We start from the raw sequence: 22,381 nt of genomic DNA on the forward strand, positions 1-22,381 counted from the left end.
AGTGGCAACAATTGTGCTATGTCACTGAGCGGCACGCTTCTGTGTAACGGTATTAGTTTGCACGGAGCCTGTGAAGGGAATTCATACAACCTTTCATGTCACCAGCAAGGCGCACCTGCAACTGAAATAGAACCATTCTTTCAAAGACTCTATAATGGGAGTTACATTCTTATTGTAGACCGCAGATGCTGTAGTCTTATGCCCGGGACTCCTTATCTCGTCACTACGACGGCGAAGGTCAAGTGCTGTGGACGTTCTTTGTTCCCCAGCTCCTATCCAGACAGGGAGGCAAGGGCATGGCCCGGTCTGAAAATTACTTCTATTCGAATAGACACTTTAAGCAGAATGAAAACAGTGCTTCTTCAGACGCCTACAAGGCTCACGTCATCAAAAGAAACGTATGATCTACAAGTCGCAAGGACGACTGCAGAGATACATACATTATTATCAACTAATTCCCCCGTACATTTCGCGGAAATCCTGAGCGAAATCTTAAATATTTCTGATACCAATGGGATCTCAGGGGTATTTAAGACAGTATTTTCGATGGCATTAACACCATTCAAAGCCATACTGGGTATTTTTCCAGACTTCGTCCATTCGATTTTTGGCGGACTTCCCCTGATCCTAGGACTAATTGCAGGAATCCTATTCCTGGTCCTTATTTTTCGTTATGGCAACCCATGTCGCAGAACAAAATCTCACGACAATGGAAGATACGATCCTAGCCATTGGATACCGGGACCGGATATCAAAAATCCTGGGACTATCCCGGCTTAGAGACCTGAACATGACTTGGTTTCTATCATTTCGACCAATGTGGCAAAGGTGTGTTTTACCTGTACTAAGGTGTCTGCTATGCGGAGAAGAATGCGTGTTAGACACCTGTCTGACGCTACAATCGGATGCGCCAGTGGATGCAGATACACTGTTGGTTCCTACCAAGGTTCACTCACTGTGCTGCCCTCAAAGGCTGCCAATTCTGATGACGGCATTCCTGGAATCTTCACCACTGCGATTGAAGAGTAGTGAAGTTCAAGATGAAAGCAGCATCGAACAGGTACGACCTTCTGTCAGCAATGCAAATCAGAATGTCAATGGAGACAATCATGCGCACGAATGCATGGTTACCCCTATTTCCGACTTAGTGGAACTTTCCCATGAAGCTGTTGACAGTTTTTTCGAAAGCCTGAATGATATGATGTTCTCTCCGGAACAGAAATAGAGACTTTTGAGTAAACTCGCACGCGGCGTTCCCTGAATTCGGCCTTCAACTTTAATAATAAAGTCACATGAACAATTACAATCCAGTTCACGGACAGCAACTTTTTTCAGCAAGCCCCTAAAATATTCTTCTATATATTTTTTCCCGGGACACTGATCTTCTGCTTAAAGTAAGAAACTATTCCTAGAGAACTAAGATTTCTATTTTTTTAGATTCTTTATAGACTTTATATAGACTTTAGCTGCCCACTGGTATGTTCACAATATATTTTATGTGATGAAATGGTTTCGACTTTTTTTCTGTATAGCCATATTAAGAGCCATTTCATGTGTATTTCTCATATACCAACAAACAATAATGCATAACAATGCGTGTTTACTTTTGCATTTGATTCATAGCTTAAGTGCATACGATATATATGACTGCAATTTTTCAGTATATTTGAAAATTTCAAAATGCATTTATGTATTTTGGGGTGGTAAGGTATACACTATACTCTATAGTATGTTGTACTATGTTATACTATGCATAGATTAGTAGATATGACCATAGTTAGCGTGGAGTGGGTGTCGTGTATTTCTATAGGTTCTGAATCGATCCCCCTATTCCTGACCCTATTCTGGTTAAACTACCTAGCTAGTTAACTAACAGTCAGCCCATGAGGCAAGAAATTCCCCATGATGCAGATACCGTTATCTGACGCAGTCACACTACGGCACAGGAACGTGTTATCTGATTAGGTCATAACGCTTGAGATCTAATTAGACAAGCGATATTCCTCCAGCCCCTGATAAGGCATACGACGTTCTCATAACAAATCAAACCTATGACAACCTGGATAATCCGTGCGGCCATTGTTTTGATTTCACAGAGAACTTTAGTAAAGAATGTGCTAACGAGCAAATCGTATGACATCTTTATTGACGTACCTATGTCCATCCTTACGTCAATCCCGGCACCTTTAAGGTATAAATATTGCCGATCTTGCCCTATGCAAAACACACGCGTGGTGACAAGACGGAGCAGCCATACTTGCCGAAGCCGAGAGCAGAAGCAGACCCCGCAGGCAGCAGCCCCGCCTTCCTGACGCGCTGAGAGACGCGCTGCTATCTCAAGCCGAGAGACCCAGCACCGGCGCTTCTGGGCAGCCCTCGCAGGCAGCCTGGAATATCGAGAGCAGAGAAAGAGATACCATTCCTCATTCATCCTAAATTCCAGGTACAGAACTGAATAACCCCTCCTAGAGAATTCTTTAGTTATTCACTTGGCAAAAACAAACTTAACTTAAACTGTAACTTTCTATTCCCGCCCACGCATTAGACTTAGGTCAGGTACACGGGGTAGGCGTATTTAGAAACACCAGTTGAGCACGTTTAGTCAAATGTATATGTGTATGTAAATATATTTTAATCATTTTAAACATCATATGGCTCAGAAACCATATCAATGTTTTTACAGTATTATTTTATACTATTGCTTCTAATGTATGCACTTTACTTAACTATAAGTATCGCAATAATATCGATCCATTTCTCTTGTACGAGAAAAGAGACTGATCAATAAATAACACCTTTTATTGAACACGCCCGTCTCTTCCTTTTCTCTACATTCTGATGAGACTAAGAATGCACGTACTGACTGAGTAAAATAATTGCCTTGTGCTCACACGACTCTTGAGATTGACTCTTGATTAGGGGAGAGCAAAGTTGTCATGTTCTATGGTTGTCAGAAACTAAATCCCTTCTTGTCTAATCAGGGGAGTTAATCCTTCCTTGAACATTCGAGAAAGTTTCTAGCGAACTCTGAGCTTAGCTGGCAAACCCAAAAATTAAGTCTAGTATCGACAGTAGTAGACCTAGTTAACGTCTGGTCTAGGCCTTTACTGCCGTAGGTACTATTCCAATGCGCAGAGCCTATTGGGAAAATAGGAACTACACTACAGGCTCAGATTTATATAAATCTGGCGGAATCCCATCAGGACCTGGTGCTTTCCCAGCAGTAGGCCCCATTATACCCTCAATGACCTCACCTCTTTCAAACCTAACAAAATCACCGCTATTGCAAGGAGCAGGATTAGAATTATCATTCGTCGTGCAACAGTACAGTTGCATGAAGTGTGCTTCCCATTCCTCCTTTGTTATGCAGCATTCCAGACCATCCCCTGGGTCCTGGACCAAAAAAGGCATTTTTACTACCGCCCAGAATCTAGTGCTACATTTCAAGATAGAGGGGTCGAGAATCTCACTCCATGCCTCTTCTCTTAGAAATTCCTTGCGTCTATTGATAACGGATTTATATTCTTTCCTACACTGTTGAATATTCTCCTTTATTCTGGGATTTGCTGCCAGGGCTATCCTTAATTGACGCCCTAGAGCAGTCGTGATTAAACCACCTTGGTCCCCCAATCTCTGTATGCTTAACTGGAGCTGACATCAACTGAGAAACCTTGTCTGAAATATTTTGAAAAGCACTTAGAACCTGGCATGGTTCCGACCCTTCTCGAATACATTTTGCAATTTCCTCGGTACAATTGTCCTTAATGTCTTTATACAACAAATCAGGTGTGATCATAGACCATTTAAGGCGCCTTCTACCGTCAGTAGTGCTCAGCCTGCCAGTGATACAATTCCGATCTTCCTTACCTACCCAGGGGCCCTTCAAATGTACAGTCAGTGGATTATGATCACTAAATTCACTGTGTTCAATAATGAAGGAATCCACAAAAGTCTGAAAGTAAGACATAATCAATGAAGGTACCCCTCCCATGGCCCTTAAAAGTTGGAATCTCAAAGCGCTTAGAGGGATCCCTCAATGCCATTGTCAATGATAAATCCAGGTTATTCAGTAAGTCATTAAAAACTTCCCCCTCCGCAGTATGTTCCAGATGCAAGCCCTCAAGACGGTCACAGTGCAACTCTGAGAGACTTTTAAACAGGGGGTCACCACATGGATGAACATTAAAATCACCCATAATCATGAGATTATGGAGGCATACCTTCATCGAAGTGCTAATAAATGCATTTAATGCTAATATAGAACTAGAAGCTGAGTAAAGGCTAACTGCATTATAAACATTTACCAGACCAACCAAACAGTTATCTCCATTTAGTACTAAACCAATAATTCCATCATTGCCTGTTAAAACTTTGTACCCAGTCCCGCAATGTTCCAGGAGATTACATTATTTCTGGTCAATTTCACCTTTGTAATCTCCGTTTGACCCACTTCACCAGATTTTGCATTTCCTTGGGCCATTGACTCCTCACGTCAATCACATGCCTCAAGGCCAGAAAGTAAATCAAATCTATTCTGTGTTTCCACCATAAACCCGTTCCTATTTTGATTAACAACATTATACTGGTATGGTGCTAACGGAACAGGAGCCTGCGATTGAAACAGTGGCCTATAGTTCCTGTGTTTAGGCGGGACTTCGATCGAGTGGGTGTAAAAATATCCAAGTGGACGGATACATATATTATTCGCATCAGACAATAAAGATGAAGCTCTTAGTAAAACTGTTGCCACATGTTGGGGATATCTAAAGTTAACAACAATACAATACCCAGTGTTTACCTTTCTAGATTGGCCAATCCAATTAACCCTTCTAACTGAGAGTATTTGCTCCGAGTATGCAATTGGGAATCCACAGTTAGTATTCAACCAAGCTACTGTTTTTTTTTTTAATGAGTCATGGGATTCCCCGTGTGACTGGACAGAATGGTCTTCTATAGTTGGAACATTAGTCAAAACAGCCACATAGGGCGCGCAGTCAGGTGGGAGATTAATATAGCGACTTCTTCTTATTTGTCTGAAATCTGATCTACCATCATGGTCTACTGATGTCTGTACAGTTAGGTCAATTTTTGGAGGGGGTTTAGATAGAGCGTTATCTGCTGCAAGGACTTGCCGACAAGTCTGCTGTGCCGACTCCCTCAAGGGTCCCTGCCCTGTTACCACAACCTCAGGTCTGACAGGCGAGACCGCTAACAGGTGTGCTGTTAACAGTCCACCTAATCTATCTACCTCTAGAGCCAAGGTGTCCAGCTTACTTGACAGTGGTCTAATCAGCTCTTCCATTTTTGTCACAATTTTTCCTTCTAAGGTGCTAATCAGGAGGGTAAATTGATCAATTAATATTTTAGTACCGCCCTCGTTATGTCCCTCAGAAGGACAAGGCTCTATGATGGGGCCATTATTAACTGATACAGCTATTTCGGCTCTTTTTCTATTGTGCTTACCCCCCCCGTTTAGGCTGCGATTTTCTACAATTTCTCACCGGTCTTGGTGCTAGCTGCACCTGTTCTGTTTCTATTTCCTCAATAGAGGTATCTGGCAGGTCTTCATGTATCTCTGCATGTACCTGCGCTACAGTTATTAAAACATCCCTATTACTGATATCAGAGTTATCAGGCATAGGTACATCCACTATTGGGAGAGGCGCCTCATCCTGTAACAATGGAGCACTTCCCCGTCCTAGAGAGGCCCTTCGATCATTGTTAATTTGATTAACCTTTTTAACTAGATAATTATCCATGGTGCCCAGCTCAAAAGTAGATTTATCTGCTTTACATCTAGTCAGCTTATTATAACTCTCAATGTAAACACCAATGCAATGGAACAATCTTACACAAACACCCAGGTATTTAAAAATGAAAATACAATAAAAAATAAAGTCTCACTTCAAAAAATGAAGTCCTTATCAACAGAACCAATGTCTGTGTCCCAGCCCAGTCTCCTCAGGCCTCTGAGGGCCATAGAGGGCCCGCCCTTTGCCCGGGCTTAGCCCGGCGTCGCCCGCGCACGTCCCGCGACGCGGGAGCTCTCCTTCTGATTTAAGCGCCGGCAGGCGCGGGCACAGCGTCAGCGACGTCCTGGTCGCAAGTGTTGCCGGGATTGGTAGTCCCCCGGTCCGCGAGCACAGCGGAGGTGACCCGGTGTTCTCCGTGGATCTGTGTGGTGACGGAAGGTAAGGAGCGTCGTCTTCCGTTCACTGCCCCTGGCTCAGTCCCCCAAGAGAGACAATGCAGCAGTTTGTCAAAAGGGGCGAATATTTTCTATCTCGGCATATCTGACCGCTTTCCACCTGTTAAATGAAGGGACCTTACCGAGCCATGCCTTCAAGGCCCACCTCCTTACATATCGACTTTTTTATGTTATGCAGATATGGCTGGAACAGGCCACTATAATCTGCCTTCAATAAATGCTGCAGATTAGTTCTTTTAATCACATCTGCTAGGTCGCTATTGCTCGAGTACTCTCTAATCAGACACTTTAATACTAATTTATGTTGGAATGTAGACATGTATAGGGCTTCATACCATGCTGGGAGATCCAGAAAGGGCTTAATTTCCTCAAGGTTAGCAACCCATTGACCGACATACTTCCCATACAAATGGAAATGTACAAAATGCCTCAAAGAGCCTTCTTCTGATTTTAAAAGACAGGGCAAATAATTAACCATCCACTGTTTATATTTAAGTAGAATGTAAGTGAGGCCCAGCTCTATGCCTCAAGGCATTATTCAATGAGCCTTTAGGTAACGCCAGCCATGCTTTTCAGATATTGGTCTCAATAGTTTACAAATGCTTAATATTCTCAGCTGCCATACCTCATAACCATAAAGTAAAACATTTACAATTTTCGTGTGGTACGTCTCTCTGAAGACGTCCACCGACTTATGGCCCAGGGCTAAAACCATTCTTTGTAAAGCTACAGGGATGGACTTGGCACACTATTCCTGGAGGTCAATATGAGCTTTAAAATGTAGATTTTGATTAAAAAGAAAGCCAAGGTCTCTATATTTGTTTACTACCTCAACTGGAACACCTCTCAAACACCACTTAAACTTTATGGGGCTACTTCATTCCTTTTTAAATAAACTATGACCTTAGTTTTAGACGTATTTATTTTCTAGTCATTCACCTTAAAATATTTAGAGAAAGCGTCCAATTACCTCTGCAGACCCACTGGCATCAGATCTTATAGCACAATGTCATCTACATAAAACAGCAGAAACAGCCTCCGTTCCAAGTCTAGGTGGGAAAGACCAGAGCTGATTAAAGGCTACCATGGCATCCACTATATATGTTGAAAACAAGAATGGTGCCAAGCTGGACCCCTGCCTAATACCAGTAGGCGTAAAGATCTTTTTGGACAAGGCCCTGTTGCTTGCCCCAAAGTTCCACTTAGTCCACGAGCCATCATTGTTGACAAACAGATGTACAACACATAAAGGGACTGTTTCCTTTTCAGGGCGCATTCTTCAGCCGACAGGTTAAATATTAAGCAGCCATCCGTGGTTGAATACCCTTTGTAAAATCCCATTTGAGCCAAAGGTAGAATTCTAGCCCCACTCATCCAGTCTTTTAATAGTCCCAGTAGATGCAGCACATACATTTTACCAGGGATGTCCAACAGGGTTCTCATATGATATTTCGAAGGCAGGCCTCAGGGAGAGTTGGGAAGTCGAAGTTTCAACTTTTTAATAGGCAGATGTGTATGTTATTGCATCATCTTGTTTCAGAAGTTGGTCCCAACCAATTAGGTTCCAGGAATACCATTTTATTGAGGCAATTTAGTGGTATTGTCTGAGCAGTTAGCTTTTTTCACCATTTTTGTTACAATAGAAGAGGGAATTTAGGTTAGATGCTATTGAAGGCCCATTATATTTATGCATTTATGTATGCATATGGTATCACACTTGTTAGTATGCAGTCTCATAGAGTCCTAGCTGCGGGTGTGCCGAGAACCACCAGATTTGTTGAGCTTTCCTGCATGATAAGGGATGTGCTGGTCATGATGGCTTTGTAAATATTTCCACTGGTTTAGAAGATGGTGCAGGGCAGCAAGGGGAGGGGGTGATGTGATCAGATTTTTTCAGATTCTGGATAAGATGTTAAATTAGGTCCTGGCTGAGAAATTAAGTAACGCCCCCCACCCTGGATGAGATGTCACTTAATCAACACTAGTCTCACTGGAGTGTATTGCTGTTATCTATTTTAACCCGTTCCCTGCTCATGACGAGCTCAGATCGTCATGAGGCACGGTTGTGCTGTGCTCATGACGAGCTGAGCTCGTCATGACCGTTGCGCCGCGCCCACGCAGGGATAATTACCCTTCTGTGCTGGGCGTTCCATTGGAGCGGGCGTGGTCATGACAAGCCCAGCTCGCTATGACCACAGCGCCACCATGTTGCATGGCAAGCTGAGCTCGTCATGAGCACCGCGGCGCTGCGCGCGCCATCCCCCCTAGTACAGCAAGGGAATTAGCCCCGCAGGGAAGGGGTTATTCTGCAAATGCATTTCCATGAGTTAGTGACTTTTACTTTTTTTCTCTCCTTTGTACTTTAGTACTTTTGGACCAATTATGGATTTAAGGGCTTCCTGTTTAATGTCTTGCTGAAGTGAGACAATTGCTCTGTGATCCTTTGTTCCAACCTACACTGAGAAGTTTTACTCACCTTGCATTGATCATTTTCCATTCTCTGCAGAATAGTGGGGTTGTGGAGTCTACTGCTGTTTTCCGGAGTCCTCTTTTTCTGTCTGGGGAATTAAGAATATGGAATAGAGTTCATGTTTAGGCTTTGACACCATAATTTCCCTTTTAACAAATATGTGCTTTTTAGATAACAAATATAACTCTGTTTCACTAGTCAAAGTTAATTCTGTTGATTCCTGGTTTCTCCGAACTCAGATGGTAAAAAGGCAACATTGATTATTAATGAGTTTACAAGTGAATGATGTGGTTAGGTTCTAGAACTTGTAAACTATTAAATTGGTTTAAGTAATCCTGTGGACTTTTTGAAATATAGTGGGGAGTTAAAAGTATAGTTGAGTATCTTAATTGAGAATTAAATGTCATCTCATTAGTGCAAATCAGTTGAGTTATTGACGTGTAGTTTGCCTCAACTAAGGAATTGTATTTTGATTGCTCATCTTCTTCAATCAATCACTGTGATAGTGCAGTATGGGCAGATATCGCTTGCATGTTTTCAAAAACCAAACACTATGTGAAAAAATTGGGCTGTACAATAATAGTATAGTGATTTTTGTGGGCTTGTTTATATTATGTTTATTGACTTCGATTAATACAAGAAAAACTGGAATTTGGTTTTCCTTGGCATTGCATTCATTTGGGATTTTGATAACAGATGATATTGTCTTTTTTTTTTAGAGCTTGAACATATTGCATTGACTGGCTTTGCTCAAAGCAGGGAAATGGAATTGGTTTGATTAGGCATTACATCTGTCTGGAGAGCCAGGTTTGCTTATTTATGGATCCTTTCCCAGACTTTGTCTTATAGTAGTTTTGAAGTTATCTATAGGTTTTGTTATTTTGCTTGATACTTTGAGGTGCATGTTTACTGATTTTATTTTTTGGGGTCTAGCTTTTTTGTGGGCAAAAACGTTTTTGGTACAATCTGTAGTTTTTAACTGATTGTGGTGACAAGGCTTACAGCAAATCCTACACTAAACGTTCAATTGAATATTAATGTCATAGGAATTTGCTTGTATTTAAAAGCCCTTTCAACAAACAAGAAACACTATGCTCCTGTGATGATGGAAACTGTGCCAGTGTTGAAAGTATTGAGATACAAAGGCGTAAAACAGACAACTACCTTTCTGCAAGGGTATTGAGTAAGAAGTTCAAAATATACCACATTTTAGCCTGGAACAGAACTTTCCTCTAGTATATGTGTTGTTTATGAAGCAGTCTCTTCCTTAAAAAAGCTTTATGGAGAATGGAGGATTGAGAAGAGTGGTACAGCCTTCAGACGTCGTCTGTCTTGCAGATAGACTGCTCATTATTGCAGAATCAGCTGAAGCGATCCATCAATTGTTTCAAGATATATCTGATTGCTAATGTCTTTTGTAGAACCTTAAAACCCATGAATCTATTTTCAGAAGCCAAAGAAAGGAAACACTTCATCTTCCACAACTCCTACTGCATGAAAGATTTTTGTATGCTTGGCTTTGCTGCACCCATTTCCAGGACTTATAGCCCAGTAAGTGAGCCCTGAGGTGTAATGTCAGAACTAGGGAATTAAAGGTTTATGGATATTGTCACTTGGACCCATGAGTTGGGAAATTCCCTCTGATGAAGAACAGCTCTAAAAACTGTAATGGGTCAGTTGAGCAGGTTCCTAGCAGTGGCTGTCTCTGAGATAGTTGAGAGGAGGTGTTGTAGTGGCATTGGATCTGTCAGAGAGGCTACCTAGAATGACAGAGATCCACTGTCTGTCATGGGTCTCTATATAGACCCTTGAGACTCCTCGAAAATGGTGACAGAACCGTATCTCATCACATTGTCCCACCTTTCTCAGGTCTATTGAGAAGAAATTGTGGCTGAGCAGATGGTGCTCCTTCATCTATCAATTGACCACACTTTCAAGTATATGGTGACTGGGGGGAGGTTATAATGAATCTTTCTCCACTTTCCCAGGACCCAGGCAATGCAATGGAGGCTGTCATAAAGGCATTCTCATAAATGTTTTTTTAATGGACAAAATTTGTTTCCCACTGAGACCATAAATCAGTTTTACAGTGCATTTGTAATACTGGAATGTATTTGAGTAAGAATTAAGATATACCTGCTACATTTACATATGTGAAAATGTCTTGGCGTAGGAGGAACTTGAAATTCATAAAGGAATTCCAGAACTACTCCCTGGAAATTGTGATTTTCGCATCTTCCCAGGAGTACTCCTGGAATCCTCTCTTAATTCCAAAATAGTCTCAAATGTATTTGAAATATATTCACCTAATTGAGCAAATTTCCAACTTTATAGACAGTATGAGAATAGCCTGGTGATCCCGAAATTTGGGTTACGCTTCACACAATGCATGCTGACAGAAGCTGCTTCAAGGCACACAAGCATATGCTAAAGCTTAATTTTAAGTCACATGTCACTGGGTCTGCTCTAGTTCCAGTTTGTTGCTCAACAGGGTTGCTTTTCATAATTATTCAATAAGGGGAAGTACACCTTTAATTGTCCTGTTGAACTGTATTGTCTTACATAGAAAACAATTTATTTTTGCATTTCAGCTCACAAGGTTCTCCCTCTTGTGCAGAAAAACAAATGCCTGGTGCAGGCAACTCCATGGACCATCTGCTCCAAAACCTGCGGCTTTGGGATATCTGTTCGGGTTACCAATGAGAACAATAAATGTAAAATGAGGAAAGAACAAAGGCTGTGCTACGTGCGACCATGTGACCCCAGTACTTTCAAACATGTAAAGGTAAATTAATAAAATGACCATCTATGTTGGGCTACAAGAATGCCCAGGGCATTTAGCTCGTTAAATCCATCCTTCTGTCGTAGGATGCCCTAGGCATTTTACAAGCATGCAAAGAGGGCGTTGGTCTGCACTACTTGACTGTTTTCCAGTAAATTCCCCTCTAATGTGAATTCATTCAATGGCAACTAATATATCTGTAATTACTGTTTGTGTGGAAAACATGCGTGAGTTTGCAGTTCGCGCTTCTTGTCCCTGGTGCCTTCCACACGACCCCGAGCGTTCGTATTCAAATGCCGAACGTTTGTTTTTAACTATGTGAGTTGTTCTTAAGCACCGTTTTCCGACGAAGCTCTCTAATTAGCGGTAAAGACACAGTCAGTGATTTTGATGGCTAACGTGCAGGAGAATGCATATTTTTCTGCAAGAGATATCAATCATTTGTGTCAAAGTGTTTTATACGATTTTTTCAATGGACGGGGTCAGGCACTAAAACTGTTTCTCTTAGTCCACCAGCTTGCGAGAAGTTACAAGATGTGCGAACAGCTACAGTGGAAGAGGTATATATAGTGCCAAATTTGCTCACACAAAAATATGAGCTGCAATTAGGATATCACTGCAGTTTGCACCACCCACTGCCCCTGTCAGTGATGTCCCATCTCCTGGACACGCTAGGATTCTTTTTTTAGTGTATATTAAATTGATAAACTTATGTGTGCTGCTTATATAGGCAGGCACCGCCACAATGTGGTGGATTGTTATGCAAAAAGGCAGGTATTAAGAATTAAATGCCAGTGCCAAACACCAGCACAAATTAAGCATTAGGTATGTCCTTCCTTTTGAGCCACCGGTGGATTTGGAGCTATCCAAGCGGCGAACTGCTCAGGTGCAGGTCTTGCATTGACTTCCCAGAGGGTCTGAAGCCCCCTACCAACAATTGATAAGTGGAGTTTTTCTTTAGGCACGTTAAACAAATGGAAATGGTGTTCTAGGAAGAGCTGCGAGAGCAATCATTGGGCATTATAAACACGAGTCTGTGAGCAGCAGTGGGCTGAAATCAGAGTTTACTTTTTTGTAGGTCACATACTCTAATGTGGAGGCCACTACCACAGGGGTGAAGACCAAAGGGATGTCACAGAAGTTAAGTCATGGCGTTCTTGTTTTCTACTGACTGAGGAAGCAAAAACTACAGTAACAACCGTTGGCAAAGTCAATTGTTCTGACTTTACAGTGCCAAAGTTTGCAAAGATATATGTTGTTGTGGAGAAGTGTGGCTCACTGGTTATACAAAACTCTCTTTCTAATAAAATCATTTGAAATAAAAAAAGAAGTGGCTGTCTCTGATGCAGAAGTCTGGCCCGGGACCAGTGTTCAATTCCCGACGTGGCAGGGTCTTGGGCTCAATGTCCGCGGACTCGATAATTCTCGCCTCGGTGCCTACTCTAATCATGGGTCCCACTCTGCAACTCTGGGCAATAGCTTGCTTAATCTCCACAACGGCCCCAATAGCGCTGGGATGCCTGGCTTCACCCTGGTGGTGCCCAGTAGGGAGCATCTCACAGGGAAAGCCAGGAAGGGTTCCACAGCGGTATACAGCACCAGGATACCCCGAGATGGGGTGGCAGTGCGCTTTACAAGTATACCTACATTTACATTTACATATATTGGATTCTGTTTGCATGTATTGCATGAATAAACGCTGTTTAGGATGTTAAAGCTAGATTTATTGGCTTTGCTAATGCCAAGGCAAAGAAAGAAGCAAAAAAAGAGCATGATTATAGGAAAGGAAGAACTGCATCGGACAAACAGTGTGATGATTCAAGCTACTTTTCAAATGTAAAATGGTCTCTAATGCGTTCCAATGGAAGCACTTCCCAGAACGCTGAATGATTCACCAAACATCCAATGGCATGAGGCGACACAGAAATATTCCTCTGGTTGGAGGCAAACCCCCACACATTTACGATAACGATAATTCCAGCAGGCATCTGTACTGTCAAACAAGACCTAATAAACGAGTTAGGAGATATAGAATCGCTAGTGCATAATTTTTACTGGTAAGTAGAAAGCATATAATATAGTAGACTGACTTTTCAACAATGAAATGAGATAAGCATGGAGTAAGACTTCAACATTAATAAGAATGAAATTAGTCATTCTAGATTCAATGCGCATCATTTGATGCAATTATTTCTGAAAACTACAACGAGTAGCTCTTGACTTTGATATAGTCTGTTTGAATGAGTGCTATAGTATCAGCTAGTTCATCGAATGGCTGACAGATGGGGGGGGTCTTCGGAGGCACCACTGCAAAGAGGAGGGAGAGACCCGTTCAATTCATGAAAAATGGCTTATTTTTCTTTGTCAGCCAAGTATAATCACATCATGCTACTAGCGCACGTTTATTTTATTGTATCAAATTTCCTGCAGTCGAATTCCGAGGGAGAAGAGCATTTAGCAAACATGTGGGCCTTATCCGCCTACTCTTCACAACAGCATAGAAAATTCTGAAGATGGCCGAATCTTATGCTTGAGCAATGAAGAATTCACTATATCTGAAGTTGGAGACTAGCTGGATTGATACTATTATAATTCTGAGGTGTAGTGTTTTGCTGTCAGACGTGGGAAATACTTCTCTTACAGGAAGGGATTTGGACCCCTGAAATGTATTATAGACAGAGCCATATCTATTAAACCATTGCGTGAGCGCGTCGGCTAACGGACGTTGCGAGCACTACCTCTGTAGTGCTGCGCACGTCCGTTGGCAGACACGGCCCCGCCTACTCAATAGAACTCCCGCACCACAGCAGAATTTGCGCCGCGGTTAAGGAGTTAAGAGGGTCACGCCCCCCAAAACATTTCTGGTCACTAGGGACATAACGTGAGTGCAGAGCCTCCATCTAGCACCAACAATACTGATAAGGAATTCATTTGCTTTTATCAACTAACAATATAGTTTTTCAGTTACAAGGGAAATCGGTTCACCCTTTCAAAACCTTCTAAATCATCATCCCCCTTACCATAATGTTTACAACACTTTCAGCAACAAATGTAAGGGATCTAAATATACCCCAAAGATTATGATTCGTGATAACATTTTACATAAGAAGGGATTCTGCTTTCAGTTTTCACGAGTGTTTAGATATCTTGCCCATGTTCTTGAGTACACTGGTGAAAAAATGTTTTGATTTCCTATCCATCACTGATTTACAACCAGCAGTTAGAGTCTGGTATAAGCTGGAAAGGGTGGCAGACGAGAAACTTCAGTGGGAAGAGTAAATAATTTTGTGTTTCAATGATCACCATACAAATAAAACATTACATACCTTCAGGTATTTCTGGTTGATACTATGGCCTAGATTTGGTTAGACTGTGTGCCACTTGTAGCGTGATGCAAAGCAACACCAGCAACATACGCTATTTATTATGCAGCCAATAAGGTGTTTTTCACTGGAAAGGTGAATCTTTTTACAGTTCAAAAATAACCTTGTCCACATAGCACCATAGGGGCCTACTTGGGCAAACCAATGCAAACACCCATTAGTTTAATGCAAAGACCACCCTACTAAGATAGCTAACTGGGCTTTGCATCAAAAACGAACGGCTACTTGGAGCAGGTGCAAGTGTGATAATTTCCAAAACACAGCCCACTTTCAAACTAGGCCTCAGTCTTCCTACAGATTTTCCACCTGATAATTCTTCACCTTATCAATAGCCTTTCAGTGTCTGAAATGGTCCCCTCATCAATAGCTCTCCAACGCCACCAGGTGGCGCCACAAGACTCCAAGCAACTTTTCATTTACCCTTATGCGGAAACATAAGGTTACATATGACACCGTCTTGTGCATTGGCATCAAATTCTTGTACGTTTTCTGTGACCAATTGGGGCACATGAAAGGACTCAAGACATGAAAAAGTAAGAAAAACCTACAGATTATGTAATATTTATTTTAACACCTGGGAATACAATTGATTAAATGAAATGTTTTTTAGAATTCAGTAAATTTATCTTGATTATTATCTTTTGTTCTTTTTAGATATGTATTAGTAAAATATAAGACAGTTATTCCCCCTACCAAAAAAGAGGCTTTTAGGCTCTATCACGCGGAGTAGTGTAAAATAGCAGGTCGGTAGAAATAAACAGTCGATTGGGTTTGAGTGCCTGTAGAGCCACGGATACAGGCTATTTAGTTCTTTTTTCTCAGAGAGACCCCAATAAATTAGGCTATTGAGGAATTAAGAGAGGTTTGAAAACAGCTACAGAACAGCAGCTAACACACTTTCCTCCTATGGGATCTTATTATGCATGGTACTAACTGAACAGGAAAGGAAGGAGGTGAACATAGGGGAGGATATAGTACTGATACAAATACTGTTATGGAAGGTAAGTAACTTATGCTTCTAATACACACTTTTTCCCACAGATTCCTCACCATAGTAATACTCCCAGAGCAATACCACGTTTTCCCGGTGGTGGAACCAAGCAACCAAAGAAGTCATGTGCTACAACCCTGAATGCTCTGCACAGATATGCAGAGAGGACCAAGGATTCACCCAGTAAATATCAGTATGTCACTATTAAGTGCAGCAGAACTCATCATGCCCCTTGTGGAGTGTACATGAATGCCATTAGTAGGATCTTTCTTGGCTAAGGTGGTGTAACTGATCTGTATACCGAGGCTGACCCAACATAAAATCATTGATTAGAATTAATCACTGGTTAATTCTAATCATAGATACAGCAAAACAACTTCCGGACACCCTACTCATCAAAATTAAGACCAGTGAGGATGCATTAAACATTCAAAGAAAGATCACTGTGTTTAAGAAGAAACTGGAAGAAATCAATAAAGAGATTGGTGAACACAAGGATCACCTTATGCAGAGCAAGATCAGTAAACTACAGAAAGACCTAAAGAGAAAATTTGCATGTGAGAGTATATATGTATATTAAAGATGATTATAAGAAACAACTAGACTCAGAAGCAGGATCATCAAATAGGAGTGACTCAGGCTCATCCTACTCAGATCAAGAAGATTGGTCCAGCGACAACTCATCCAAGAGCTGGAGAGAAAGACTGGCTCAGAAGAGGCACGGGGTACAACCCCACATACCTTCCAGCACAGATGTTTGTCTGGCCTGGACAATAAGGCTCCCAACAATATCTAGGACCTCCCTCAGTTTCACAACATGCCTTATTTCCAAACACAACAAGCAGTATTTTTTATGACAGGGTGGCAGACGAGGGAGACGAGGTAGACAGACCAGCAGAAGAATTGAAAAGGACGGCACATCGAGAGAAGGGATGAATACGAGGAGCAAGGAGAGGGACCAACAAGCAGTACCCAGCTCTCTGTAGATCTAGTGGTCAACCTTGCAGATGAAGCCATGACACCAGATGAACTGGAAGTCCCTAATAAAAGACTTGGTTACGTCCCCACAGACCAGAATGATAAATTGAAGAGAAGATGCAAATTGAATGAATTCTTCAGAAAAATCTGAGTCAAAACCAACTGTGAGGGCAACCCCCTTACAGAGGCAGACACTGGTTTTACCACTATGCAGAGGAAATCCAACTTTAACCCTCCATTATCTATAATGCCACCAGAAGTAACCGCATTTGAGGCGGCGGTCATCAATGAGGTGGAACAATTACAACCCAGGAGAGACATCTTCAATAACCTCAGCAGAAGGGAACAGGAGGCGCTAAGATCATTGAGTGGAGGAACAAACCTTGTGATAAAACCAGCAGATAAAGGTAGATCAACTGTTATCCAAGACCAGAAAAGCTACACAATACTATACTACACTTCAAAGGGACCCTACGATATGTCTAAAATGGAAGATTTTGAAAATCTTGGAAGAAGCGTTGAAAAGAGGTTGGTTATAATAAAAGGAAAATAATTTCCTCAACACAGTCGAGCCCAGAACACCACAGTTCTACACCATTCCAAAGATCCATAAAGGTAGAACCCCACCTCCAGGAGGACCCATTGTGTCTGGGATAGGATCGGTTCTAGAACCTCTTTCCCAGTACACAAATTGGTTCCTACTCCCATTGGTCACACAGATTAAATCTTATGTGAAAGACACAAAACATCTACTTAACATCCTGGCAGATATTGATTACGACCCAACACAAGAAATGATAATATGTGTAGGCTCTGTACACAATTATTCCCAAAGAAGAGAGCCTATGCGTCATTGAAAACATATTGCCTACACAAGAGTGGCTATGGCATGCACCCATAGACTGGATCGTGACATTGATGCATATGGCCTTGATTGAGAACTTTTTCAGATATGAAGACCAACTCTATTTACAGAAACATGGGACTTCCATGAGCAGCACTTTTGCCCCAAGTATTGCATGTCTGTTTGCAGTTCGGGCTGGACTGTTCCCATGAGGCACAGGGTCAGACTGATTTGCATATAGCCATGTCTGAACTGGGGTGGCAGAGTGGGCTAAAGAACGGTGATGGATTAAACCCAGATCTTTTGACTGGGTGTGAGTGTTTGATTGGTTCGGATGCTCCGTCCATCACCACCCCCTTTTGTACCGCTTTTGGCCGCCATAAGTGTGGCAGGGTATGCTCAGACATGAGTCCCTTGCTCACTTTGCCACTGTGAGACTAGACTAGCTTTTCTTAATGCCCGCCTGCGCGTGGCTTTTTTGTCTTTGATAGATATATTTTCACGGGAGGACAGACTGCACTTACCGAGTGGGAGTGAGTCCCCGACTTTTCAAAACTAATGAATATATCGGTATGAAAGTCGATGCTATAGCCAGGTAATTTACATCCCCGCAGTGTGGTTGGTTGGCAATGATATAACAGCACACAGTGCAAACACAGTTAGCTCCTTACACGTGCTTTCTTTCTTTGATTTACAGCACCCAAACCACAGTACCTTGCTGGCAGTGGCTTTTTTTAAAAAAACATCTGTGCCCTGAAGAAATTGCCTGAATGTTGACCATGGCAATGAAACATGTCGGCAGCGAGTTGTAAGCGAATCGATAGGGAGTATTCGCTTCTCTCTTTGTTTTATATATGTGTCTACTGTTAGCGGACAGGAGAATACAAATAAAGAGGTTCATATTCTTGTGCGCTCAGTATTTGTTTTGTTATATGTTGAACGTTGTTAGTCCTTGTCACATATAAGTTTGTGTCCACTGCACCATTCACTGTCTTTTTCCTTTGGGAGTCGGTCACGTTTCTGTTAAGCTAGTTGATACCAATGATGAGAACAGGGCCACCCTGGTGAGTACCAACCAGGGGCCCCAATGGTGGTGCGCCCGTGAGGTGTCTTCTAGCTATTCACACATTTTTTCATGTGTCGTCTCTCTTGTGAATGTATGTCCTGTGTTGTCTAAAGTTAGATGTATCAGAGATTGGCTACTTTTATGACTTATTGGCAAGCATCTGGAGTAATACACCTATTGGTAAACTCAAAGGTGTGGTGGAAAGATCTGTAGACATATCCACTTATACCCACAGATATACACTAAACGATTGCCCTGCGGACTAGGTCTTGTTGTCTTTTCGATTGATTGAGTGGAGGGCGACCTGGTCCTGTAAATCCCTCTGTACTCCTAGTAGATGAGTCCGGTCAAGGGAAGGCATGGCTTGGCAGTTTGGGCTGGACTGTTCCCATGAGGCTCAGGGTCAGACTGATTTGCATATAGCCATGTCTGAACTGGGGTGGCAGAGTGGGCTAAAGAACGGTGATGGATTAAACCCAGATCTTTTGACTGGGTGTGAGTGTTTTATTGGTTCGGATGCTCCGTCCATCACCACCCCCTTTTGTACCGCTTTTGGCCGCCATAAGTGTGGCAGGGTATGCTCAGACGTGAGTCCTTTGCTCACTTTGCCACTGGATTCAAGCAAGCCGGGCTGAAGACGGCTGTAATGCCAGAAACCGGTCCTCGGAAGCTTGTTTCCGGTCCAGGGAAGGCATGGCTTGGCAGTTCGGGCTGGACTGTTCCCATGAGCAACAGGGTCAGACTGATTTGCATATAGCCATGTCTGAACTGGGGTGGCAGAGTGGGCTAAAGAACGGTGATGGATTAAACCCAGATCTTTTGACTGGGTGTGAGTGTTTGATTGGTTCGGATGCTCCGTCCATCACCACCCCCTTTTGTACCTCTTTTGGCCGCCATAAGTGTGGCAGGGTATGCTCAGACGTGAGTCTATTGCTCACTTTGCCACTGGATTCAAGCAAGCCGGGCTGAAGACGGCTGTAATGCCAGAAACCGGTCCTCGGAAGCTTGTTTCCGGTCCAGGGAAGGCATGGCATGGCAGTTCGGGCTGGACTGTTCCCATGAGGCACAGGGTCAGACTGATTTGCATATAGCCATGTCTGAACTGGGGTGGCAGAGTGGGCTAAAGAACGGTGATGGATTAAACCCAGATCTTTTGACTGGGTGTGAGTGTTTGATTGGTTCGGATGCTCCGTCCATCCCCACCCCCCTTTCGTACCGCTTTTGGCCGCCATAAGTGTGGCAGGGTATGCTCAGACGTGAGTCCCTTGCTCACTTTGGCACTGGATTCAAGCAAGCCGGGCAAAAGACGGCTATAATGCAAGAAACCGGTCATCGGAAGCTTGTTTCCGGTCCTGGGAAGGCATGGCTTGGCAGTTTGGGCTGGACTGTTCCCATGAGGCTCAGGGTCAGACTGATTTGCATATAGCCATGTCTGAACTGGGGTGGCAGAGTGGGCTAAAGAACGGTGATGGATTAAACCCAGATCTTTTGGCTGGGTGTGAGTGTTTGATTGGTTCGGATGCTCCGTCCATCACCACCCCCTTTTGTACTGCTTTTGGCCGCCATAAGTGTGGCAGGGTATGCTCAGACGTGAGTCCTTTGCTCACTTTGCCACTGGATTCAAGCAAGCCGGGCTGAAGACGGCTGTAATGCCAGAAACCGGTCCTCGGAAGCTTGTTTCCGGTCCAGGGAAGGCATGGCTTGGCAGTTCGGGCTGGACTGTTCCCATGAGGCACAGGGTCAGACTGATTTGCATATAGCCATGTCTGAACTAGGGTGGCAGAGTGGCCTAAACAACGGTGATGGATTAAACCCAGATCTTTTGACTGGGTGTGAGTGTTTGATTGATTCGGATGCTCTGTCCATCACCACCCCCTTTTGTACCTCTTTTGGCCGCCATAAGTGTGGCAGGGTATGCTCAGACGTGAGTCCCTTGCTCACTTTGCCACTGGATTCAAGCAAGCCGAGCTGAAGACGGCTGTAATGCCAGAAACCGGTCCTCGGAAGCTTGTTTCCGGTCCAGGGAAGGCATGGCTTGGCAGTTCGGGCTGGACTGTTCCCATGAGGCAGAGGGTCAGACTGATTTGCATATAGCCATGTCTGAACTGGGGTGGCAGAGTGGGCTAAAGAACGGTGATGGATTAAACCAAGATCTTTTGACTGGGTGTGAGTGTTTGATTGGTTCAGATGCTCCGTCCATCACCACCCCCTTTTGTACCGCCGTAAGTGTGGCAGGGTATGCTCAGATGTGAGTCCCTTGCTCACTTTGCAACTGGATTCAAGCAAGCCGGGCTGAAGACGGCTGTAATGCCAGAAACCGGTCCTCGGAAGCTTGTTTCCAGTCCAGGGAAGGCATGGCTTGGCAGTTCGGGCTGGACTGTTCCCATGAGGCACAGAGTCAGACTGATTTGCATATAGCCATGTCTGAACTGGGGTAGCAGAGTGGGCTAAAGAACGGTGATGGATTAAACCCAGATCTTTTGACTGGGTGTGAGTGTTTGATTGGTTCGGATGCTCCGTCCATCACCACCCCCTTTTGTACCGCTTTTGGCCGCCATACGTGTGGTAGGGTATGCTCAGACGTGAGTCCCTTGCTCACTTTGCCACTGGATTCAAGCAAGCCAGGCTGAAGACGGGTGTAATGCCAGAAACCGGTCCTCGGAAGCTTGTTTCCGGTCCAGGGAAGGCATGGCTTGGCAGTTCGGGCTGGACTGTTCCCATGAGGCACTGGGTCAGACTGATTTGCATATAGCCATGTCGGAACTGGGGTGGCAGAGTGGGCTAAATAACGGTGATGGATTAAACCCAGATCTTTTGACTGGGTGTGAGCGTTTGATTGGTTCGGATGCTCCGTCCATCACCACCCCCTTTTGTACCTCTTTTGGCCGCCATAAGTGTGGCAGGGTATGCTCAGACGTGAGTCCCTTGTTCACTTTGCCACTGGATTGAAGCAAGCCGGCCTGAAGACGGCTGTAATGCCAGACACCGGTCCTCGGAAGCTTGTTTCCGGTCCAGGGAAGGCATGGCTTGGCAGTTCGGGCTGGACTGTTCCCATGAGGCACAGGGTCAGACTGATTTGCATATAGCCATGTCTGAACTGGGGTGGCAGAGTGGGCTAAAGAACGGTGATGGATTAAACCCAGATCTTTTGACTGGGTGTGAGTGTTTGATTGGTTCGGATGCTCCGTCCATCACCACCCCCTTTTGTACCGCTTTTGGCCGCCATAAGTGTGGCAGGGTATGCTCAGACGCGAGTACCTTGCTCACTTTGCAACTGGATTCAAGCAAGCCGGGCTGAAGACGGCTGTAATGCCAGAAACAGGTCCTCGGAAGCTTGTTTCAGGTCCAGGGAAGGCATGGCTTGGCAGTTCGGGCTGGACTGTTCCCATGAGGCACAGGGTCAGACTGATTTGCATATAGCCATGTCTGAACCGGGGATGGCAGAGTGGGCTAAAGAAAGGTGATGGATTAAACCCAGATTTTTTGACTGGGTGTGAGTGTTTGATTGGTTCGGATGCTCCGTCCATCAACACCCCTTTTTGTACCGCTTTTGGCCGCCATAAGTGTGGCAGGGTATGCTTAGACGAGAGTCCCTTGCTCACTTTGCCACTGGATCCAAGCAAGCCGGGCTGAAGACGGCTGTAATGCCAGAAACCGGT

At 43.6% G+C, this 22,381-nt stretch overlaps 1 protein-coding gene across 1 annotated transcript in view; it reads left to right on the top strand.

The window, feature by feature from the left end:
- The window catches only part of CCN6 (cellular communication network factor 6), a 158,856-nt gene that overhangs the window by 127,876 nt on the left and 8,599 nt on the right, over positions 1 to 22,381 (top strand). Inside the window, exon 5 of the mRNA XM_078648561.1 lies at positions 11,270 to 11,463. Within this exon, the coding sequence (XP_078504687.1) occupies positions 11,270 to 11,463 (194 nt within the window). The remainder of the gene's footprint in view (positions 1 to 11,269; positions 11,464 to 22,381) is intronic.

This window comes from Lissotriton helveticus, chromosome 6 (genome assembly GCF_964261635.1).
Source record: "Lissotriton helveticus chromosome 6, aLisHel1.1, whole genome shotgun sequence".
Taxonomy (NCBI): domain Eukaryota; kingdom Metazoa; phylum Chordata; class Amphibia; order Caudata; family Salamandridae; genus Lissotriton; species Lissotriton helveticus.